A 26,696-nucleotide genomic window follows, 5' to 3' on the forward strand; every position below is an offset into this window, starting at 1 on the left:
AACAACAAATGAAATTAATAAGAACTATAGATGCCACAAAGAAGCGAATACGTTGTATGTATATGTGCAATTTAATATATAAAATGTATTCTAAAGAATTTTTAATGGTTGCGATTTTTGTTTGCATATTTTTATAGAATTTTAAGAATTAATAGTAGTTACGTCGTGGTATAATTTAAACGTTATTTAACATATAATATATAGATCCCCGTTTTGTGCAACAGATTCTACAAAACAGGACGGAGTAGATTCGACCCTTACCGCATGACATTTCCGTCGAATGTTGCTTCATAGAATACATATAGGTGCATATGAAAACATGTCTAGAGATGAATGTCAACGCGATTTATACTTCTGAGGAAAAGTTCCTCTTGCTATACATCATAGCTACACAATAGCTATTCTTATATGTCCGTTAGACATTGTATATATATATATATATATATATATGTGTGTGTGTGTAGATGTGTAAGTGCATAGCGAAAATATATACTGAAGATATGCACCGAGATTTTGTATCAAAATAAAAATAATCACGAATAGATAAAGAGATCGCGCACCTTTAAAAATAATTTGCATCCTAGTGTCATGAGAACAAATTGAACGCGCTAATCGTCATTGTGACGATTATCAACGGACATAGTATGTTTTCGCGTGCCGACAGGAGCAAATCATGGCGAACGATCGTAATTCTCTCCCATCTGCGGCAGAACGGGTCAGACGCGAACAGGGCGTAGCAGCAAGAGGGTAGCAGGGTGGAAAGGGGACGCCTTTCCCTGCTCCTATATCTATCCCTTCCCTTCCCTCCGGGACTCTCACTACTTCCCTTCCGTTGCCTCTTTCGTAGGGCACAGTGGAAGCACCCAGCACCCAGGGGCAATTGAAACTCACGGCCATTTACTGCATTTCAATAATGGTTTCCCATCTCTCCCTCTCTCTCTCTCTCTCCCTCTCTTTACTCCCCTTTCCGCACCTCTTACTGCATCACCGCGTATCCTACCTCTCCCTCATTCATCCCCTCATCCCTCTGCATTCCGTCCCGATCGTTTCCTCCTCTCTCCACGTACATGCAACACGAGAGAGCTCGGGTTCTGCACAGTCGATTTACTACGAGCTTTATGGTACACACCGTGTGCGAGAGCACGCAGAAGTACCCTACGGCTAACTATCCCACATCTACCACAGGAGGGCAACTGTATTATTCCCCGTAAACTATCCCGGGCCACGCGCACCCACGCATGAACGTACACGCGTAATGCAGCCAGCGATTTTTACGTTCTCCTCCGCGGAAAGCTCGTTGACGCGCATTGGGAAGCATGCATTTCTGTCGAGGGTGAGAGAGAAGTGGAATCTGTCCGCAGTTCCGAGTTCCGTTTCCTCTTCATACTCGATTTTGCATACTCGTAAAACAGTATTCGTAATAATGTACAAAATTGAAAGTAGAAATGTGTTATTGCTAATCTAATAAATTTATATAACATTTTAATTTTATATATATTACATTTATGTAAAATATATAAAATTAAAATATTATATAAATTATAAAACATATATTATACATACATGTAATATATATAACATTAAAATATTATATATAAATTTATTAGATTAGCAATAACACATTTTAGCTGTCTTTATATTACACATGAAATTCAGCTACCATACCTAAATTTTAATTATGATAGATAATATTTTTTAGCTATAAAATTTTCCGTTTCACTATAGCTAAAAAATAATAGTATACCATAGCTAAAATTTAGGCATAATAATTAAATTTCAGGTTGTAATAAAGGGCAGTTAAAGTTATAATGGCTAATTTTTCCGTATATTTTTATATTATATATAATATAAATTACATGTTATATATTTTAAATAATTTATATAAAAAATATATATTATATGAACTATAATTGATTATAATTAATTATATTATTATCACGGAAAAAATTAGCTACCATAGCTAAATTTTATGATGTACCTATATTACACATGAAATTTAATTATCATGTCTAAATTTTAGCTATAATATTTTTTAGCTATAGAATTTTTCGTTAACTATATAGCTAAAAAATATTAATTACCATAACTAAAATTTAGGCATGATAATATTTCAGGTTGTAATATGTATATACTATATATATAGAGACAGCTAAAATTCAGCTATGGTGGCTAATTTTTTTTTGTATATTTTATTTTATATATATAATTTTATATACAGGTATATTATATAAATTCTATACAATTTATAAAAAAATATAACATTATATGAATTATAATTAATTTTAATTATAATTAATTATATATATTATTATCACGGAAAAAGAATTAGCTACCATAGCTAAATTTTATGATGTCCTATACACATGAAATTTAGTTATCATGTTAAAATTTTAGCTATGGTAACTAATATTTTTTAGCTATAATTTAACGAATGCTATAACTAAAAAATATTGGTTATCGTAGCTAAAATTTAGGCATAACTAAATTTATAAGAACAGCTAAAATTTAGTTATAGTAGCTAATTTTTTCCGTGAAATAAAAAATATATATATTATATTTTATATAATTTTATATATAAATTTCGAATTTATATAATTTTTATCAGAGAAAAAATCAATTAAAGTTGATCGTTCGCCAAACGAGAGCTAAACAGCTTTTACAAAAAGCTCCGTTATAAAAAGAGCCGGCAATTAACGACGGCGATAATCATAAACCGCAAAATGAATATCGATTAAACGAGAACACCACGTTCTGTAATACGCGAGATCATTTCAGAAACGGTATTCGGAGGCGGATAATTGAGATGGATATTGACTCGACGCGTCACATTTCCGTGGGCTCATTGCAGTCTGGTGTCGAGATATGTTCGCTCGCACACAAATACGCGCACACACACACACACACAAATGGCTGTACCTACGATACGCGATACGATACGTATGGTTCCGGTAAATTTGAAATCGGCCAAATTGCCCGCAGACACTGGACGAAACAAATTTCGCCCATTAGCAACCGATGGAGGATACGTGTCGCGCCGCAGTTGTTGTCAATACAAATATCTGCATCCGCGAGATGCGACCATATTAATTCCCGCGTCTGGATTCCCGCCATAAATATGCGCATATATATATGTGTGTGCGCGCGCGCGTAAATGCGTGAGCGGGAGAAAAAATCTCGAATTTATTCCGCATACAGAATATCGTGACAAGTTACGGATATACATATGATATTTCGATGTAGCAAGTATTGAAAATATTACAGAATTGATTGTCTGTATAGATTTATTCGTACCTTAAATACAGAAGAAAGGCGACACTCGAGGCTCTCGCGAAGCTCCGTTGGCGGCAATTCCGAGGATCGTCGATTTCACGTCCGAATTTAATTCCCGCGACGATTCCTTTTAATGCCTCTCTTCCTCTGAACGTCGAGCTTTTCGTGCGTTGCATTTTTGCATACCTTTACGCACTGGGAAGTACGAACGCGTTAAAAATCGAGCAAATATCGCGCACACGAAACGTAGACGCGGCGGACTATCGGCGGAAGAAAGCAAGCGTGCCAACCTGCGCATGCGTTGCCACCCTCCCTCTGACGCGCACCTACGTAATTACCGCGCGAAAAATAAAAATTCGAAACACGAGAGCCGGTGTTGCGAAAACAGCTGCTACTTGGGAGGCGGATTCCCAGGGTAAGCTCTCGTGTGTTCGTATCAACCGAAACGAAAGATATGTCAGCAGAGACAGAGAGATGTATATTACTGAAATTTAATATAATAACCAGCGGCAGCGGCGCAATATATATATATATATATATATATATATATATATATATAATGCAATAAAAATAATACTTTCAAAAAACAATTTCATGTAAATTTTCATTTCTAAAACTTAATTTTTAAATTCAATATATTTAATAAATTAATATTAATATAAATATATATATATATATATATTAATATAAATTAATATAAACTAATAGAGATTTCATAAATTATATAGAAATTATACATATCTTCAAATCGCTCATGCGCTTTTCCATAAAAAATCAATGCTTTGACAATAGCTATTAATTTTTTAAGATAATTTTTTTATATTTATATATATTTGAGAAGTTGAATATCGTGTCTCTTAATGTATGCACACTTTGTGTAATACGATATACGTGTTTATATGTATAGAATGTATGCATACAGCCGTGGGGAGAGGCGGAGAGTCCTTATGTACGCAACTCGTAACGGCGGTATTTCCGTTCGTCAAATAACAAGTTGTATACATTCAAAGCCCAATCACGCGTATTATCCAGTATTCTACGAACCACCTCGTACTTCGACAATTCGAAACATCGACAAACTCGCGTTCCATACTAGGTGAATCAAGACGGATGCATCCAAATTCGACTATTATCGTTCGAGACATATATAGCTCTTTCAATAATTTATGCGTTTCATTGTCAGATTAATAATTACAACAGTAGTTATAAAATTATAAAGCAACATAAATACATCGCATTTTACAAAATAATTGCAAGTTAACATTCTATTCTACTTTACAGAAAAAAATGGAATTTAAATTTAAAAAGACTATATAATTTTCTTTGCATTTAAATTACAAGTGTCTCTTTTTATATAATTAAATATCATTTTAATTATTCGTACAATAAACTCGGAATTTTTGGAGCATCTTCCTAGTTCACCTTGTATATACGTTTGCCGCACGTGCACGTACGATGCGCCCCTCGAATTTTCAATCCATGTTTGCCAAGGCACGTCCAAACGATAGACCCAGCCTGCGAGAAGAACGACGACAGGTTCACCAGATCGTTATCGATGTCGGGATATATCCATCGATGGATCAACCGCCGGGGAATGAGAGAGGGATATCGCAAGAGCTGCGCATTCGCGTACGTATGTATGTATCCGTGTGCTCGATTCGGGAAGGGTGTAATAGACGATGTAATCGACATCCTACGCGTGTAGCACCCTGTGTACATACAACGGATTGCTTAATGCGGAACATGTGTTAGGTGATCGAATTCTGCAGCGTGAATTTCGCGTCAAGCCGCTCTTTTCCCCCTGGCTGATATAGAAGAGAACGAAGGGGAAAAAATGAAATTTTTGTGCGATTTTTAGTTGGAACCCGTAATATATGGTAATATGCAATCGCTGAAATTTCAATTCTAATTTTAAAACTGTTGATATAGAATCTCATGTGCAATATAAATGTAAATGCATGTTATCGATTATTATTACAAAATAAAAATATTTAATTTCTCTTATTAATTATCATGCTATTATAAGACCAGAATTAAAGTAAATGCTGCAAGTTTGCATGATGCATTTTATGAATCTGAATTCTAGCAAGATATAACATTTTTACACAACAAAATTTATATCTAAATCATTAAAAATTAAAGTGCGTTGTCATAGTTTTTTGAAATTTAATTGGAATTTGGATAATGTCTGGAACAGACAGGAAAATAAGTACATTATCATATAATTTATATTAATTATACGATAGTGTATACAATTTATTGATAAAGTTCAGTCGCACAGTTACTCGAGTATACAGAATCATACAAAATAAAAATCAAGCTTACCATTATTACTCAAGTTTCTTATGTTTTCCTCTTTGCTTTTACTTGTTTCCTACGATTTTTACCTAATCTTGGTTTTCCTTTCTGTAATTTTCCTTTCTGTGGCCGTTTGTATTCAGAAACATCGGCCGAGCTGCTTCTCGTGTTCCATTTGCTACGACGCTTCTTACCTCCATAACCATATTTATCAGCCTTCGATTTTGCTTTCATTTGTGCCTTTGGATTCATTTTACGATGTAGCTGTTTATTTTGTGGTTTCTTTTTATCTTCTAAGAAATCAAGATCCTGCCTTACACCTTTACGATACTTTTTAACCTCTTCCAGCATTTTCTTTTTTTCTGCATGTTTTTTCAAAGTTGCCTCTACTTGCATTTGTTTGGCCACTTTCTTTTGTTGCCTCAATTGTCTCACTTTTTCCGATCTTTGTGCTATCACCTGTTTTTTCATTAAATTTTCTCGTACTTTCTGCATATGATCATCAGATTTAGCCATCTCAGCAAAGTAATCATTTGGTCTAAATGTTGGTATGCCAAGCTTCTTTAATCTAGCAATGCCATCCATAACAGCACCCTGAGCTTGACGATGAAACATGGTTTCTCTACGAAAATCATTTAAAACAGGATCTTGAGACGATTCATATTGAGGTAACTTCTTGTTTCCTTGCAACTGTTTGGCTCGTCTCACTTCTTGCTCCTGCATTTCAAGAGCCAATTCTGGTGCAAGTGGTGCCAGGGCGTTTACCATATCTAGCCTTTCAACCCATGGCAAGTTTAGCTTTATGTCACTCAACTTTTGTTTCATGAGACTCTGAAATTTATTTATAAAAATTAGTTAAGTTAGAAAATCGTTTCAAAATATTACATTTCTCGACAACAAAATAACAACTTACGACACAATTTTTGAACTGCTTCTTATTCGTTTCAATCACAGCATTGAGACCTGGTTTCAATAATCCTTTCGTGAAGGCTTCTTGCAGCTGAGCAGCACGTGCATAAAAAATTAAAGGTTAGAATACGCACACAGCAATTTTACACATAAAAGAAAATTATATTTACCTCTTCATCCGAAGAATTGTATTCCGATTCAGAAGTATCTGAACTGTGCTTTCTGTAAAAAAAAAGAAAAGAAAAGTTAATCATATAAAAATAGCAATCAAATTCTCAAATTTAATATTGTGCGAGCGTTACGAAAAAATATTGAAATATTTCTTCAACTATATTTTCAAATCTTTGTCTAAAAAGCTGTTATTGATTTTAGAATTTAATTAATTGATAAATATTTTTGCGAAAAAAACCCACGTGTCTGTGAAACACACCCGAGTTCTCTCCTCTTTGCTCCACGTGTTGTTAAATAAACGCATATTATCCTTTCGCGAATAACACAAGTATTAAAAAATGCTAAAAATCGAGAATTAAGTACGAATAATTAAATAATTACCGCTTCCGAGTTGGCGACGAAATATCCATGATTTATTATCTCACTTGTTACTCTTGCGACTTCCCGGACTAACAAACAACGCCATAACCTAGATTGACCTAGAAACCATGACACCTAGAAACGAAAAATCACTAACGGTTCCTGATTGGTCGGCGCATAGTGAGTTTGAAAACGAGCCAATCAGACGCGACCAGGGTTGGGTAAGGCCGATTGACAATGAAAACGAGCCTTTAGAGTTTACTACACTTAGTGTAGACTCGGCAGTTGTGCGTTTATAGTATATAGTGAAACATATTATTGCTATTTTATAAAATATACAAATATATATATATATATCTTAACAATATGACATTATAATGCACAATTAATTAAAATAATTCGTAATTTTGTGCTGTTCTAATTGCATTACAAAGTATACATATAATTTGCATACTATATTTAACATACTTCTCTTATAGAAATTTATTACTCGTAACGCCAATTTATCTCTTATTTCGAGTACTTACCCAGCAAATACAATATATAAATGTTATATACTTAAGCATGTTACATGTAACGTATATGTTAGTTGTAATTTCCCACTCATAGATATAACATTTTTAATATTACATATATTACATTGTAGTTATATTGTCATTATATCCCAAGATAGCACTGACTTATCAATACATCAATGTGCTATTTGGTATATAATTACAATATAACTACAATGTAATATATGTTATATTAAAATGTTACATCTATGAGTGAGAAATTACAACTAACATAGATGTTACATGTAACGTACACGTTATATTACCTGTTATATTCCGTTTTATTATAGCAATGTAACAATTATATATTGGTGTTTGCTGGGTATTATATAATCACTTATTTCGAGTACATCAGTATTTTAAGTACTCGAAATAAGTGATTAATTGGCGTTAGTGATAAATTTACAAGGATTGTCTATCTGAGCTTTTTTAATTTTTTTAAAATTTCCTTTATCCCAATAACAATATTGCGATCGCTCACCATGATTTATAATTTATTGTTTTTTTTTTTAATGCAATTTTAATAGTGTCAAAATCATGTAACTATATCAAGGCGCAATTTCACGTGCTGCTAAAACAAGTAATTAAATAAGCGACAGATTTGTCGCTCGTAATCCAGCATCAACAATTTTGTAGTTTGAATCAATTCAACTACAAAGCGCATTTACTGCTGAAACGTTCAACTTTATCAATTCTATCGCGCTGTTAATAGGTGCGATTTCACGTCCCGCTAAAACAAGTGATTGAATAAGCGACAGATTTGTCGCTCGTAATCCAGCATCAACAATTTTGTAGTTTGAATCAGTTCAATCACAAAGCATTTACTGCTTAAACGTTTAACTTTCAATTCTGTCGTGCTGCTTATCCTTTTCATGTACAAAAATGATCGCTGTTTAATTCAGCGACAAAAGTTGTTACATGATCATTTTGTCGCTCAAACAATCTGTTTCAGCGGCTCGCGAAAAGATACCTTTATCCTTTTCATATGTACAAAAATTATCGCTGTTTAGTTTAGCGACAAAAATTATTACATGATCATTTTGTCGCTCAAACAATCGGTTCGTGAAAAGGCATCTTTATACCTATTCAACCCTGGACGCGACGCTCCGACTTGCGCATGCGCTATATTCTCATACGAGTTTCCCATCTCGTATACGTCACATTCGATGCCAGACAGAGAGTCTCGCGTGTTGCAGCTGGCCGGATGACAACGACGTAACATCATGGCGGACAACGATAAAAAGTCGATGTCACGTTTAATGAAACTCGCGAACAAATTTAACTGCTTCTATCTGTCAGGTAAGCGAAAACGACGAGTCGCTCCTTCAATGTGCCGTATTATCTCAATCGACGCGTCTCGGTCGCATAATCAATAGGAACGCGCGGCTGCCGTTCCTGCGGGGCAACAAGAATATTGATTTCGAGTGTTGTGTGTATTTGTCATTCGCGTTTCGGAACAAAATAGTGAAAAAAACATGCAAATATTTATCATGTTGCGCGATTATTGTGCGCGTCTTTGTTGTGTTTCGGATCATCGACCAGGGTTATCAGTTTCTCTTGGAAAAATAAGTCTTCCTAAAATCGCTCTTGACTTTTTTTTTGTAATGGCAGATATAACTAATACTTGTTTTAAGAATGGAAACAGCGTTATACATCAAAAAATTTTGTAATTTGTAGCATTTTCCAAAGAAAATACGATTATTTGAGTAAATTTACACCTAAAACTTTCTAAAATACATAATATATATAAATTTATCATGTGAGATATATTGTTCTTTAAAAACTATGCAAAAAATAACATTCAATGCTTTTCATGTAACAATAATAGATTTTAGTGATATATATTTTATGTATGTGCCAGAATCATAATTAATATGGAATTTAATCAATCGCGAAAATACATTTATTCTTTAGGTCTACATGCAGGAGAATGCAGAGCATTTCTTGTCGATGGACAACAAATTGGTCTTGTGCGACCAGATGTTATGAAAGAAATATTAAATTACCCTCAAGTGAGTGTGTGTTTGATTTTTTCTTTATAACAATATAAATTTATGCATTTATATTTATCGCAACATTGATTCAAAGGTATTTCAAGTACATCCCGAATATGTGCAATTAAATCCAGCATTTCGGGATTATACTGAAAGAAGCGCACGTGTCGATGAAGTATTAAGAGAATGGAAAGCAGGTGGAAAATTTGTGACACTACGAGGTTGGAGGGAGGAATGTCATGAAGTGCGTGCTCAGTTTAATACATCATCGCTATTTAAAATGGATCGCTCAGCTACATGTATGTATGAGAAAAAGATAGATATTTTACTTTTTTATTTATTAAATGAATTGGAAGAATTGTGAATAATTATTTATATTTTTTGTGTGTCATACAACATTATGTTTTTTATATCTTATCTATATCTATATCTTATATATCTTAAAATAATAGGTTTATTTGGAATTCGGAAATATGGAGTCGATATAAATGGCTATGTTATGGATCCTGTTAAAGGCTTATCAATATGGTTACAAAAACGTAGTCCTAATAAACAAACATGGCCAGCATATTGGGATAGCATGGTGAGCGGTGGATTGAGTGTTGGTTATGGCATAAATGAAACCGCGATGAAAGAGGCTGGAGAAGAAGCTGGTATTCCAAATAATCTTATTGCAAAGCTGAAGGGTGTTGGTTGTGTGTCGTTCTTTTTCGAAAGTGAAAGGGGTTTATTTCCCAACACGGAATTTGTATATGATCTTGAGTTGCCACCTGATTTTGTACCAAACAACAGCGATGGAGAGGTAGAAACCTTCGAATTACTCCCTGTTAGTGAATGCTTAGAGAGGATACTTTCTCCCCATTTCAAAACTACATCTGTACCAGTTGCTCTTGACTTCTTAATTAGACATGGCTACATTACAGCGGAAAATGGTAAAATTTTATTTGATTTTATATATTTTTTGTTATGTAAAAATTTGTATATATAGAAAGTGTTGCATGACACTGATTTATCGATACACTTTTGTTACAGAGCCTAACTTTATACAGATTGTGGAGTTACTTCATGTACCTCTGCAGACTATGTACAATCATCGACATAAAACTAGTAATAGAATGGCCAATGGTGAAGCAATTGAAGTTTTAGAAAAAGTTTAAATTTACTTTTAATTTATACTATGCTATGAATTGAAAGGCTATGAATTGGATGAAATTAGGTTATTGATTTTCTTTGTTTCTTCATTGAACATTGACAATTATTGACAAATTTTGTATTTTAAACACAATTGTATAATATAAGATTTAAGCTTTTTATAAATTATCCGCTTATAAAGTATTTCTATTATTGAGTTGAATATATTTCATTCATTTTACTATATTGTTTTAGTTGCATACTTGTATTAACAACGAAAAAAGAAAACGCTTTTAATACGCTTCATTAATTTCAAGGTATTAAGATTTTTATAATGTGTTTTTCCCTTATCTATACAGTTTTGTGATTTATAAAAAAAAGAGAAATACAAATCTTTACGAACTTTTGTATGATAAAGAGTTATTCATATTTATAGTAATGTGATTTGATTGATAGAGAATTATTAAGATTATTTCTTCCAGCTATATAGTTTTTTCTCTTTTTTCTATAATTTCTAAATTTGGTTTTATAAGTATTTAAGTATTATATTGAGATTTTCAGCCTAATCTGCCATTCTTATGTTTAGCATAACAAAATTGTATGCCAATTATATCAATATTGTGCTTGTCAACTGAACAGATGCATTATAATAAAAGCAAATGTCATTTAATGAAAATAACTTGAGATATATTAAAATCGAACCAAAAGTTTTATAGATGCTGCATTCCAGAGAATAAATTTGCAGATTGTGTCTAAGGACTGAGAAGTTAGAACTTAGAAAAAACAAGTTTTTTTCTAATCATTATAATTAATCTTCATATATATGTATGTAAATTTACAGTGCAAATTTTTCTGTGTAAATTTTTATTGCAAAATTTTGACAGTCTATAACATATTAAAAATATTCGCATTATAAACATGAGAATGTACAACGCAATTTATACATTATTCACATACTCTTATTACTATATCAAAACTTTACAGTAGAATTATGTACTGAATATGTGTTAAATTGTTTTTTTGATTTTATTATCAAACAGGAAGACGCTCTTGAGCATTTAACATTTTTACTTACTAGTATTCTTTTAAAGAAATATTTAAAGTATTATTGTAAGGTGATGTTTCACAAATTTTATTAAATGTTAAGTATTTCTTACATGTTTAAATACCATTTACATTTACAGAGACTGTACAAGTGGAAAGCACAAATTTAATCATTAATACAATATGTACATTTTTGTTTCAGATAAGATCATTACTGATATAAATAATTATATTGTATTATTACATTTATTCTTATGATATTTTAAGGCGAATAGATATTATTACATTTGGACTATATTTTAATTGTATATAGTATTTATTTATAGTTCTAATTTTTATTTTTACAATAACAATGTTTATTGAGTTATATATTGCGCATTAATACTATATTATTATTTTATATAAATGCATCAGTAACAATTTATTATTAACGCCATTCATGTGATATATTTTACACTACATTTTAAAAAATTGTTATATATATATATATATATATATATATATATATATATATATATATACACATACATATATATATATACACATACACCTTATATAAAAAAAGAGTATAAATACTTATCCATATAAAATAATCTGTTTATATTCTTGTTAAATTTATGCTTATAAAAATCGCATTACGTATATGAGTGTAAAATTTGACATTGTATTCGTTAAAATATTAGTTATAGTAAAATATATATTAATCTTATACATAAATTATCGCGTTTATACGCACAAAAAGATATGGGCTTATGGTACTTGTACCATGTCAAAAAAAAATGTACTTGTATTATGTCAAAAAAATTTACAAACAAAAGTTTAAGGAACTATAAGTTTCAAACAGTTAAAAAAGTGTTTGTATTATATATAATAGAGTATTCCGTAGAATAGTTATATATTTGAAATATAATTTGGTACTCTCATACATATATGCCGATGAATTGACATTGTAGTAATTATAGAATTGTTAGTTTAAAAAGTTTTTGCAGTCAAATCCTATAAAAACTAATTGAACTGCGCGTGATAGATTTTATAAGTTTAATACTTTTGTAATGACGATAATGTAATGATACACTAGTCACACTCATCTTTATGATTCTTTTTTTTTCTCTATTATTAATCTGGTCATCAGACACAATATTTGTGATATACTTACCTTTAGTGAGATTTAGTTTCCTATTATGATTTTGTTTTATGATAGGGATAGGACTGCATGAATTAAAATAGTTTTACATTACATGATCATATATATATACAAAAACACATACATATTGATTTATTATTTAGTTCTGATGCAAATTAGAAGGAATTGCGCATTTAAGATGGAAATGTTTAAGTATGTCTCGATTAACAATGAAGCTACTCTAACTGCAGATTGTTATGCGAAATATGAATTTGCAATGATTTTGTGCATACACATACTTTTGTAATTTTAAGCGATTATTCGTATGCGATTATATTATATACATATAATACTAATTAGCTTGTGCAGACTATTTAGCTTTTATATTCTTTGCTGCAGCCTAAAGCATGTATTGATTGTAAGAAAGAATACCAGAGAACTCGCGAACTGCCAAAACAAATTGATGCAAAACTAATTTTTTTCATAATTAATATGGATTGATAAGCGTGCAATGCAGTTTGACAGAAAGAGACAAGCAGTTTCACCTCCTGGATTATCATATAAAAAAGGCAACATATGTTTCTTTGCAATAGGCACGACCGATTAACATTAATAATCTAATAACATTTTTAAAAGAGATTACGAGAAAACTTTTTCTAAATGATTTATTATTTTAAATATAATTATTACTATATTTCTCTTTGAGTATATTTTTCTTTATTTCACGCTTGTCACTTTTAAATTAATATTAATATTGCGGTTGTTTAGCAAAAAATTTAGTATATTATATTTTTGACTTTATCCCATATATATGTATTCATATATATCAATATTAAAAAAGTCGGTCGTGCTTAATTTTCAATAAAGTCAAAAAGACATAATAATAAATTTTTATTTTTACTTGAATGTTTTAAATATTTTAATTTAATTGACATTTATATTTATATTACATAACACAAGTTTTGATAAAAAATAATTCAACGAGAGGCATATGAATGTACTAATATAATAACGCAATTAATGTTCTGGCGCAAAAAAGTGATTTTTCCATGATTAAATTATAGTTTTTAATTTTAAAGTTATATAAATTTTTAGATATAATTTATCTTTTTTCGTACATACATATTTTTGAGAAAAGATTTGTAAACAGAATGTGACGGATTTGATGTTGCTACTCCATATGTTTTTATTCTTTTACAGATAAAAATTGTATAAAGATGCGAATTGTTAAGTTCCAACATTAAAATATTTTAATGTTAGTAAAAATCTTGATGGACAGCATCGATTACATCGAAGGTAGCTAAAAATTGTAAGTGGTGTGTAGTTCTAGGATCAGATAATTGTACTTACATAAACAATGAGAAGTATTTTGATTGGCCTTATTATTACATATAATTCTTATCTTTATTATTATACATTAATTGTGTTACTGAACGCATGAAGTTTTGTAAACCTCTAGTGAGATTTTTATAATTATTTTATTTTATTCTACTTTCACAATACATGAAATATACATATATATATATATATATTTAATCTTTTAACAATTTATTATTGTGCGCTACAAAATTTTTAAATATACATATATATAAGTTGTTTCAGGAATAAATATAACCGATTATAAAACTGTTGGCTACAGAATTATGGAAGTTGTTTTTGAAAACGAGATTGATCGTATTTATTAATTATTAATTCTCTCTATAATTCACAGGTCTGAACACAAACAAATAAGCGTTATGAATATTTCGCTAACAATTTTGTGTTCAATAAAAATAAATGAACGTATATGACGCCTGGAGATTGGCATCTTTAATTCCCGTGCTTTTATTCGGATGAAATATTAACAACTTGACCCTATAAAATTCTTTGAACCAATAATACAACTTGAGCAGTTAGATGATTTCAATCGATGTGCTCGTTTGTAAGCCGCTTGTTTCAATATATACATACATACATATATATATATATATATATACATATATAAACTTTTTTATACGATCTATTCTCTATCATTATTTTGCAGATATTGACACGTTACCCAGATAGCCACAGTAATTATTATGATATCATTTTGATGTCAAAATGCATCATTTGCCATCAAAATGATGTCATAATAATTTCTGTGGCTATCTGGGTATAAAAATAAAGTTTTTAAAATTTATTATTACGTGAAAAATGAACATATTTATTATGTTATTATTTTTAAACTGTCTCATCAAAAGACAAATTTCGCGCCCTTATAAAGCGCGGCAAGCAGCACATACGTCATTGCTACGTATACACTACGTCACGACGTACAACGGTAATTTCGCGGGCAATTTCAGAGTAGTGTGATACTTCACGATACAATTTCGCACGATTGTTTTGTCGCATACATTATCTATTAATATACGTATATTTGACATTATTTGCATTGTCTGACCAGTGTCACGAGTAAACTTAGCTATCAAGAATATAGGGAACATGGAGAAAACAAACGGCAGATCATTGCAACGAATTAATAGCAAAACAAGTAATTTGCGCGTTTACTTATCACAATTATTGCCATATTTGCATTGTATTTCAAGTCTTTTGCAATGAAAAACGCTATTATAATCGATATGTCAGTATTTTTGGTCGATCATATCTACATGTGCAACGACGATAAAATACTCATTTTTTTATTCAATCAAATAATTTTTCACACAGTTACCATCACGAATGATCTGATACACACACGCGCACGCGTGCACACATACATATATACACACACATATGCATATATATATATATATATATATATATATATATATATATATATAATCAAATTCGATAACTTAATTTTTTAAATATGTATAACAATTTCTTGTGTGATTTTATAATTCTCTTTCAATTAATCTTATTGTTGTTAAATTTTATTGAATTAATATTCCAATTTTATTGTATATATATATAGAAAGTGCATGCTGTTCGGTAACATATGCATTTGATGTGTGATCATATTCTTATCAATGTGCATATTATCGAGCAGATACTATACATATATCTATGTATGAAAAATTGATATACCGAATGATAAATTACATATTCTTTTAAAAGTCACGTACATGCTCGTTATCACTACCATCGTTATTTTAGCGTTGTAATAACTGTTCGATTTCGATTGCCGTATTATCCAGAGCAAATCGGTGATATGAAAGAAGAGGTAATCGTTTTCGATACTTTGCGAGAGGCACGTGCGAGCGTGGACCATACGGCTGTCGTAAATTATCCGAGCAACCGAGCTTGTTTCGTCTAAGATTTATTTTAGTATTTGTTAGTATTACCTATAACCTTTCCTCCCTTGCAATGATTGTAGCTGTGTGTGTGTGTGTTTGTGTCGCATCTTTTCGCGAATCTTTTTTACGATTCTGTCCATGTGCTGTCCATATATCTTAATCTCTCGATCGGGGAGCTTAATCCTTTTTTCTTATCAACAAAAATTTGAAAACTTTTGTTATTTGATCGCGACTCACATATATTTCTTCAGTTTCGATATAACAATATTATATTTTTTATAGTTGTAAACATCGATTACACAGGAGGCGTTTTATAAGTGATAATTATTAATAATTGACATTCTAAAAATTATTACGATGCATATATTATAAAGGATAAAATCTGTCATGCATAATTTGATTAAATCTATGGTGAAAAATTATAATAAAAAATAGTATAATTCCACAAGTTCAGGACTTTACTCTGCATATCTCAAAATTAGAATAATTTATGTGAGAAATATAAGTTAATTTTATATAATTATGTATAAAATATAACAATTAAAAATACAACAATTGTGTCATAACATTAAATTGTTTATAATATGTAAATATTTTATAACTTTATCAATTTTTAGAAATTTGTAGCATTTTTAAAAACATTAGAGGTATACTCAAATTTAACAGTAATAATTGCTAGCTATTGTACAATATATACGTTCATTTATCGATCACAATTTTGCTACATAAAAAGTTAAGTGCATTATCTTTGATACGTATTGAAAATAGAAAATTTCTAGAAACGAGAAAATATAACAATTAGTAAAGTATAAATCTTCTCTATATTCTTAATCAATGTTAAAAAAAAAAATTTTTTTTTCTTCGATAATTTCTATGATAATGCATTAATTATGCATGCAAGTATATTTTAGAATGTCTCTTATATACTGAAAAAAGCTATTTATTTCAAATAAATATTTATTTCAATAGTGCCATTAGCATCATTTAGTTGAAAAGTTCAAATAAGTATTTTTTCACGGTAAATCAATATTATTTTAGTTTCAAACAAATAGTGTTAATGGCACTATATTGAAATAAATACTTATTTGAAATCAATATCTTTTTTTCAGTGATATGATTATTGTAAATTTTAATGGTTTTAAATCTTCTCACTGTAAAGTTTCACTATAAGTCAACTATACATTTTTAAAAAATAATCGTCACAGTAATCGTTGATCTGGCAGAGGCATTACGCGTATCTGGCCTAAATTTATATTGAAAATGATGTTTTACGAACAGATGTATCTCGTTTGTCGAAGAGTTTGCAAAACTCACAATCAGAGAACGAATGCAATGCATATAGCCAGAGCACGAATAACGATGACAGTGCGGCTGCGTGGTGACGCTTGACCCGTTTAAAAAATATCATCTCCCTTGCATCTGTTGAACGTTGTTGAGACGATGAAAGAGAGAGAAAGAGAAAGGACCATTGCGAAGCAGTCTGCGAGGAAACATTATTTTTTAATGCTCTTTTTCAGCAGCGACGAGACGCGTGGGTCGGCGATTAAAACGCACTGTCGCGACTGGCTGCAGTTTATGCGTAATGTAAATTCGCATAATGTACAATACATGTCACAAAGTAATTTTAAATAATGCATCATTTATTAAGATGACTTATAAAAATTAAATGTCTTATATAGATTATATACGACAACACACACATATTTTGTCTAACTTTGAAAATATTGCATAAAGTTTAATCAAACACACATATCATTTTCATACATTTAAATTTTTGTAACATTCAAATTTTGTAAGTTAACTTTTAACTGATAACAAAGTTTATCGATTAAGTTAAAATCCACTTCCAAATCATTAATTCAATTGTAAGATTTCGTAATTTTCTCATGTCCCAGAAACCTAATTCGTTGAATTCCAATTTTTAATATTCAATTATAATAACGTTTCAAATAACATCTTCGATTATTAATCAATTATTTAGATACATTAATTAAAGGTAATTCAGATATCTGGAAGAGCAAATTAAATCTGATATCAAAAATACTCGATATCAATAATAAATTGATTCTACCAATATCATAAATATTCTATTCTTTATATTAAATATCTTTGAAGGTAATATATATATATATATATATATATATATATATATATATAATGTATATGTATATATCTAGGAATATGTGTTTGTATATATGTGTATATGTATTTATATATTATATGTATAATTGATTTAAATATAAAATGCAATTAATTATATTTCAAAAGCTGCATATCATAAATGTAAAGCCAATTGAATGATAACAATTATATATGTCAAAAGTTATATTTACTTAGTGTATGATCTTTAGTTATCTTAATAAAAAAATTTGATTGACATTTTTTAATTTAATTAAAAATTTATGAGATGATTTACATAAATAATGTCTCTCTCTTGCTATCTTAATTAGAGTTCAATTGATTGATTTATTTCTGCTATTATTCAAATGTATGCTTGGCTAAAAATGGAGTAATTGACACGCGAAAAAGTATAATTTCATTAATAAACAAAATCGATATTTTTATGATATCGATGCATTGCTACATCGCAAGCATTTTTTGCTTGCAGTGAGTGCGGGTGTGCGAATGTGCAATCGTGATCTTCACTCGCGGGCCGGCTGTCTAAGCGATCTCCCTGCCGTTCAGCGGCTATACGGCAGCAGGGAGCGACTTTGACCACGATGAGAACGAGGAGAGAATCCCAGGGGATATTAGTCCGAGGGAGAAACGCGTCCACCCTTACGGCGGTGGGGATCAAAAGAGAGAGAGAGAGAAAGCAAAGGAGAGGAACGGAGAGAAAGATAGGGAGAGAGAGAGAGAGAGAAAATCAACGAGGGTGAAGTTCGATGGAGCGAGACAGCGGATCAGAAGAATCTGACGGAGGGTGGGAATGTGCCGATTCGGAGAGTAGTGGGAGAGGCTGCGAGATCGCGGCGGCAAAATACAAGGAGAGGGAGAAAGAGATGGAGAGAGGGAGTGAATGGAAGAAGGGGGAAAGACGAACTCTCCTCTGCAAGAGGGAATCCAACGTGGAGAAAGAGGAAGTCGAGCCACGAGTGCGAGACGAGGAGAGCAAGTAGTGTGAGAGAAAGATCCGGATTCGTCGAAGAGGAGAGGGAAAACCACGGGGCTTTTGAAAAAGTTTTATCTTGTCGGTGCGCTCGGCCTCTCAGACGCTACCGAACGCCGGTACGGTGTTGTTGGCCACGGCGTGGTCGCGCGGTCTCCTCGGGGACGAGTAGCAATTAAAAGGGAGCAAAGAACGAAGAGAGAGAGAGAGAGAGAGAGAAAAGGTCCAAGTTGTGTGCCGCGATTTCCGGTCTTGGTAGGTCCTTCCGGCATCCCAGCTTCCGTCCGTTTCGTCCACCTACGCGCTCGCGAAAGGACCACCGAGGACCATCGAGGAAGCTCTCGACGAGCGTCATTCATAGGACGAAGAGAGCAGCTGTCCTCGGAGGAATCATTTTTTCATCGCTCCATTCTCGCCATGCATCGTCGCTGAGGTGTCCCGTAGTGTCGATCGAGAGAAAGAGCAAGAGGGACGAACGGTAAAAAAAAAGAAAGAGAGGAAGAGAAAGGTCAGTCAGGAAGAGGACGAAGAGGTCGAGAGAAGAAGTGACTCCTTGCCGGTCGACGACGGACGACCAGCGACGAGATGAAGAACCGTGTGTTGCTAAAGAGTGCGTTGTTCCTGTTGCTGATCGCGGCGGACGGCCTGGTGGCAGCATCCGAGGTGAGGTTTTTCAAATCGATTGTTCATCAATTTTATTATCATGGTAACCGATCGTCTGGTCCCTGAACTGGGGTTCGTAACTCGCGAAATTCCTCCTTGAAGCGGACCGTGCTCCGAAAACAGCTTCGGAGTGACGGTTCGGCAATGTTCTTCTTTCGAACTGAAAACTGCACGTGTAATACTACTGAACGATGATTGAAGAGATATTAATTGACATTTCGTGTCAATTTAATCACGCGCGACCTAGGAAAGAATTTTGAGATTATAACTTATCACTGCAAAACTTTTCAATGACGCTACGAAATAAGTGTTCGTAGTAATATATCATTTAATCCAGTACATAAAGAATAACAATGACTTTGAAAATTATTTCAACGATTAAAATTAGATGAGATAAAAATTAAAAATTATATTAAATTATAAATTTGTTATCATTGTTGGGAATGTTCGCGAGAATTTATCAGTTGGAAACTCGCGGAGAATTTCCGAAATTCTGCGCGACAGCGATTAGATAGTTCATGCGGTTCAATTACCGCGATTATACCTGTTATGTATCTCACTTACGTCTGATGATAAGAATCGCCGCATACCTCACGTGGAGGCATACTTATCGCTAGATAGTTACGATCGATTCATATGTTAGAGTATTACAAATGATCTCCCGCCTTTTTGTAGAGATGCCGAAGATATCTTTTCTTCCTTGGATTCTATATCATGACGCACTTTGTCACATTCTTCCGTTTGTGTGTAATTTGATAGAAGGTTTGCGCAGACGATTCAAACATCTCTCTGTGCTCCAGCTGAGCTCTGTTTCGTTCGTGCTTTTGACGATTGAAGAGTCAAAATAAAATCCGATATGAGAGAAAAAGTCGAAAAAAATTAATTAATTATTCAAATAATTATTTAAACGTTTTGCTTATGTTAATGCGAGCACAATTGTGAATTCATTAAGTCACCATCTGTATTGACATAGCTATTATACTTCTTCAACACCTAAAATTTATCATATTCAAATATCCTGTTAATTGCAAGCTTCATATTAGCTTTGGAATTTTTTGATAATGATACTTTGCAATCATTAAAATGCACGTTACAGAATAAAGTAAAATATACAATGTGTACATATGTGTTATAGGAATAACACTATATTTTATGACAATTTTACAAATATTATTTAATAATGTAAAGTTTATTTTGCAAATTGACCGTACACTGAAAAAAATTGTTATACTTGATTAAACCTTTTAATTAAATGACTATTTTGTTGATTGAATATATAATTCAAATATACGTTTTGCTAGATTTATTATGTTATATTTAATTTAAATATTTTTATATGTTTAATTAATAAAATAATGTTTAATTGAAAGGTTTAGTCAAGTTAACAAATTTCTTTTTAGGGTATAAAAAATAGAATTTTAAATGATGAACACTATTTCTCCTTGAGGTTGTATTTTGAAGCAAGATAGTTCCTTTATATTAGCATCCTTTATAAAGCATCTGAAATAAATTGTATAATTTTCGGGAGGGTTTATATTCTTTCTCCGTTTTATTTTTCTGAAATGGAAGAAGACGCATCGATTCCGTTACACAAAAAAGTCTCTCGATTTAACGACGATCAACAGGTACAGGGAAAGAGGATCGATGTGTCTTCGTGAATCGTCGAAGATTCGGAAGATTGGGAAAATACGGATTGAATTGTTATTCGAAACACCGCCGAACTTGTCCGACAATCCGGTACGAAACATTCTAGGATAATTCGCGTGAATCGATTATATTCCGATCACACCTCGAACTCCGTAGATACGAATATAAGCAACACAAGTCGAACTTGTGTCATCGCGAACTCGGATCGCTTCTGGAACCCGCCAATCTAGCGAAATATCATTCCGCGGGGCGAATTTCCGCCGAAGCGACATTTCGTTGACGGACTGACGTGACGATCCTTCGGGTCAGTTTCTTTATAATAACTTCTACAACGCAAATTTTTATGCCTATATAATAGCGCGCAAACGAAGACAATTTTCAATTATTGCTAAGAAATTATTTACAATCAAAATTTTCGTATTATTTATATGTATAATTATATATATTTTTAAAATTATTTAATATTCAATATTTATTTAAAGATCTTAAATATTCAATATTTTTTTTTTAATTTCTCTTTTTAATATAATTATTTTTATATATATAATTATATTTTTATAATTATAGATCATATTATATATTTTTAATTAGTGCTTTAAATTGCTAGATAAATATATATATATATATAATATAAAGTAGATTAATATAAATATTAAATGTTTTTCAGAAATTAAGAAAATTTGAGATTCTAATTTTAATTCGTGAATTAAAAATATTTATTTTTAAAAAGTAAAATTTATCAAAAATATAACACAATATAATTAATTTTACATATAGAAAGAATCATTTATTGCTTTATTTAAAAATCATGCAGACAAAATATTGCTCGGCGTTGTACTGTATTTATCATGATCTAAATCTAATATAAAGGAACTATCTTGCTTCAAAATACAATCTTGCATAATATATTGTATAATATACGAATGTATTATCGCGTCGCTGAATTTATTTTGGAACCTAAATAAAATTTTCAACAAAAATAATCGAATTATAATAGACAGAAACTATTTCAATCTCGCGTGTGCAAATCGATTGAAACAAATACATCTCTGTCAGTAAATGCATCGAGAGACCTCAGTATATCGAAAGACTTGCGTTACAGTATACGTACCTATTTATCGCAATAACTTGACAATGATTGTGTTATCTTCTGTCGTGAGTATCGAATATCGAGATATCAGCGATAGAAAGGCAAAACAGCAAGATGTGCAAATTATGACCCGTGATGCAAAAAATGTTTTTACACCTCGTTCTGGCAAATTGCGAATCTTAAGTGATGCTCTCTCTTCGGAACCTGTAATGACACATGTGTCTTCCGCGATGTGCGCTATTCGCATATTAAATGGCTTTATTTGAGTTTCAACATCGCGCTGCTCCAACACGCAGGGTCGCATCCTCGTTGCATTCGTAAATAGCGATGACGTGAAGTTATTGTGAGTAAAAATATTTTTTAATATATTTGACTTGGATAAATTTATTTATTCTTGACAGAATATCGCAAGCATCGATATTGTTTTGGGAGAAAACAAATCTAAAGCAATTCTGCCGTAATAATCTGAAATTATAATTTAAAGTAACTAAATTAACTCCATACCTGTATAATATAATCGTATCTAGAGAGTAAGCTGTGTCTTTTTTAATTTCGAGAACAAATCCGTCAAAGACGTGAGGATTTAAATTCGTGCGTTTTCATGACGATAGAGAAATTTTTTAGGGATAATTGTCCTGATCCACGAGACACTGACTCGATGAATCGCGAGTCGACGGATATTGAATTAAAATAGTTATTCTCAGAACGGCACGTTCGCCATGATTCGTTGGTAACTTGATTAATTTTGAATCGTTCGATCTGGAGTCGAATTATTATTTCACGATGCTTACAGATATTTGCATACATAGATAATCATTTTGCTAATCGACATTTTGGCAACAAAAGTTGTAAGTCGTAAAGCGTTATAAGACGCGAAAATGAGTGCAATGATGGAATAGAATGCAAGTGCATCTCTCGGTAGACGGTTTTTCAACAATCAAAAAAGTTTAGTTGAAGTATCGTTATCCCAGTTTTCTAGAATATAATTTACTATTATATATAACTTTGCATGTACATTTAAATTTTATAATAAGTATCAAATATGAATCCATCGATATAATATTACTCGATATAAATATATATATTTTTTTTAAGTTTATATTTGATAATAATATCTTACTCTAACATATACACACACATATATACGCACATTCATACTACTAGTTGTCTGAAGATATTATTACTCGCGTTGGTTGATCGTGCTCGATTTATCAACGTACGCATAGAGTGACGCCCTTGGCATAAATTCACCTTATCACAAATTTGTCGATTAGGTTCTGTAAAGTTATATATACATATATCCAAGAGAGAAGAAAAGAGAGAGATAGTGAAAGAGAAAGAGAGAGAGGCTAGATAATATTATTTTTATATACTTATAATATAATACTGAAAGTAATTGTTTGTAAATTTTTGATTCGATGAATTATCGACAAGCAATTTTACTGCATTTTAATCTCTATCAAGGAACCAACTGTGTCATTGCGACATACAGTGCATATATGTACAGAGAGAAAGCTAAATCCCGACACTCGTCTGACAACTTCTGAATATCGTTAAAACAGAGGCCATACTTACAATTTAATTCATCACTTAAGTCTTACTTAGCCGTAACCTCGAATATTTATGTTTCGACATATTTTTATCATCTTAAATAATTTATATGCACTGACAGTGCATTTTAAAGTACTATCCAAATAAGGATAAAATTGGACAGACATTAATGCTCATTACAATTTAATTAATTTTCTGCTTTAATTAACATTTCTGTTTTATAATATATAAAATAATAAAAAGACAATAGAGATGACAATAAATGTTAATGTAGAAGTCGTATAGCTAAAGAATAAATTTAAAACAGTGAAAGTTATTTTAACAAATTAAAACAAAATATCGCTTTCTTTGAATTAATTTGTAATTATGAAAATTAGTATATTAGCGTTTTTGAAGAGCTCGGCTAAAGCTTTTTTAGTGCTTATTATATTTATTTATTTTTATCAAAATATTTTATCGCAAAATCAGCAAGATTTGATTCTCGTATTCGTTATTCCTCTCGTATAGAGGAATAGATTGCCACGATTTTTCGAATCCTCTTCTGGAATATTATCTTTCTGTAAAAATGACGATGTACGCGGAAGAAAAAGTCGCGGTCCTTCTGTTATTGCACCCTTTTTTCTCACTCCTACCTTCGCTATTCCTGACCATTCTTGCTTGAATTGCGAGGGATTCGCACGGACGAAGGATCTGAAAGATTTGTATCTTATGAAAAATATGGTAATGCACATAGTGTTGTGGTCTGGCGGCGTATTCGATACAGCACTGTTGCTCTATACCGCAATGTTCCTCTGTCCCAGAGGATTCACATTAAATATTATCTATAAAAGTCCATTGAAATTCACATATTTTTTCTTAACATTGTACAACGCAAACTATATATATTTTTTTAAGTGAAAAATATTTAGAATCTCTTGCGAATTAATTATTATTTATTAATCTGAAAAACGCGAACACTTACCGAAGTTTTCGATATTTCTGTCCAACGTGACGCGGTTATACAAAGATTGACAGAATATATTTACAGAAAATCATACGGGTCTTCTTATTTCAGCGCAATATCGCATGGTACGCATAATTTGAAAAGTTCAGGTTCCTACATAAATGGAGATCATCATTTACTCTTGCAGGGCTTCATTGGGTAAGGAAGAATTTTAAACTTGCTGTTACAGTGCTTCCACAAGTCTCTCACTCTGCTCGTAAAAATGTGTAGCATTAATAAGATTTCTATCGGCAGACGAAATATATAATAGAATAATTATTACAAGAAGTGATTTATTACAATAGTTTCGATAAAAAGTTATCAGTTTATTTTAAATTTATTTAACATTTATTTATATCATTACTGCAAATTTTCGCACGTACCAAAAATACGATGCATAGAGAACAATTACAATTTAAATCAAATACAATTCGATTTAGATACATCTTCTTTTAAATTTGCAATTTTGAAAATTTTGAATTTATATCATTTCTATCATTGCTAATAAATTAGTATCTTTATCGTAAAAATATAAGAGAACTATCTTTCATATTTATAAGCTCATTAATGCACACACGTTAATGATAAGTTTTACAGCGGTTATAATTTACTCGTGTAACATGTAATTTTCTTATATGTATAGTAAAGCATAATATAATAAAATACGTGGCATTACGCTCGGGAAAAATAGAAAGTGAGATTTAAAAAAAATAATTAAGAATGTAAATTAATAACATTATTTTTCCACATAACGTCAGAAAATGCGGGGAGAAAAGTATTCTCTAGAAACTTTATTCATTAATTACAATTTATTTATTACGTAATAATATCAAAAAGAAAGAAAAAATATGCTATAAATATGGAAAACGACTAAATTATTATTTTGCATCGTAAACGGCGAAACGATGAGTGACACCCATAAATTTTCTCTAAGTAATTGAGCCTGTACATGGAAACGATATGAAATGGACAGTTTAAAAAGGTTTAAATAACTCGAAAATTATATATCGGATGATAACTTTAACACTACAAGTACCACTTATTAAAGAGCCCCGTAAATTTGACGGGTTGACCCTAATAAAGTTGTACGGACATTTCAGATGATTCCCACAGGAGCGTGTATGCATTTCGAATACTAAATTGATTGTCGCGTCGAATTAACCCAAATTTAAAGGAACTCATAAATTAACCTCGGTATGATAATTCAACACGATCATTCGTGCAATCTTTTTGCATATGTGCCACTTTGCACGTGATGCACTTCTGTAACGTTTCTGTAACAAACTAATTTATTATAGCTATCACACAATCATCTTGAAAATCATTTATTGCTCATGAAAATGAATAAAAATTAAAACGATTGATGGTTTTTAAATGTTACACAGACATAACATTTACAGTTAATTAATTTATTACATTATTATTTTGCTCAATGTAATATAATTGTTGACGTGTGAATAATTATGTCAATATAATTAGCATGTGTTTTAAGCACTAATGATTCACATATGTATTCAATCATAATCATAATTTCTAATTTTGA

The 26,696-nt window shown here is 31.3% G+C and overlaps 4 protein-coding genes across 5 annotated transcripts in view; 2 read left to right on the top strand and 2 right to left on the bottom strand.

The window, feature by feature from the left end:
- The window catches only part of LOC114931019 (uncharacterized), a 252,672-nt gene extending 248,889 nt beyond the window's left edge, over positions 1 to 3,783 (bottom strand). The window contains exon 1 of the mRNA XM_029302924.2: positions 3,292 to 3,783. The gene's annotated coding sequence lies outside the window, so the exon portion shown is untranslated. The remainder of the gene's footprint in view (positions 1 to 3,291) is intronic.
- A 1,709-nt stretch (positions 3,784 to 5,492) lies between these two features.
- On the bottom strand, positions 5,493 to 7,142 carry LOC114931021 (putative rRNA-processing protein EBP2 homolog). The gene is made up of 4 exons (XM_029302930.2): positions 7,030 to 7,142; positions 6,648 to 6,699; positions 6,482 to 6,568; positions 5,493 to 6,399 (listed from the first exon to the last, which is right to left on the bottom strand). The coding sequence occupies exons 1-4, from the start codon at positions 7,056 to 7,058 to the stop codon at positions 5,614 to 5,616; spliced, it is 954 nt and encodes a 317-aa protein (XP_029158763.1). The 5' UTR covers positions 7,059 to 7,142; the 3' UTR covers positions 5,493 to 5,613.
- Positions 7,143 to 8,715: 1,573 nt separating this feature from the next.
- On the top strand, positions 8,716 to 11,366 carry LOC114931022 (uncharacterized). 2 transcript variants are annotated; one of them, XM_085480872.1, is made up of 5 exons: positions 8,716 to 8,861; positions 9,477 to 9,574; positions 9,651 to 9,855; positions 10,009 to 10,488; positions 10,589 to 11,366. In XM_085480872.1, exons 1-5 carry the CDS (start codon positions 8,786 to 8,788, stop codon positions 10,711 to 10,713), a joined length of 984 nt encoding a protein of 327 aa, XP_085336998.1. In that variant the 5' UTR covers positions 8,716 to 8,785; the 3' UTR covers positions 10,714 to 11,366. The 2 variants fall into 2 exon arrangements, with proteins under 2 accessions (XP_085336998.1, XP_085337001.1); XM_085480875.1 differs by lacking the exon at positions 8,716 to 8,861 and adding an exon at positions 9,075 to 9,228.
- Positions 11,367 to 19,232: 7,866 nt separating this feature from the next.
- Positions 19,233 to 26,696, top strand: part of trol (terribly reduced optic lobes) — a 141,359-nt gene continuing 133,895 nt past the window's right edge. The window contains 1 exon segment of the mRNA XM_085480898.1: positions 19,233 to 19,883. Within this exon segment, the coding sequence (XP_085337024.1) occupies positions 19,806 to 19,883 (78 nt within the window). The 5' untranslated portion in view covers positions 19,233 to 19,805.

Source organism: Nylanderia fulva, unplaced genomic scaffold (assembly GCF_048542155.1).
Source record: "Nylanderia fulva isolate GAGA-0341 unplaced genomic scaffold, ASM4854215v1 Scaffold1, whole genome shotgun sequence".
NCBI lineage: Eukaryota > Metazoa > Arthropoda > Insecta > Hymenoptera > Formicidae > Nylanderia > Nylanderia fulva.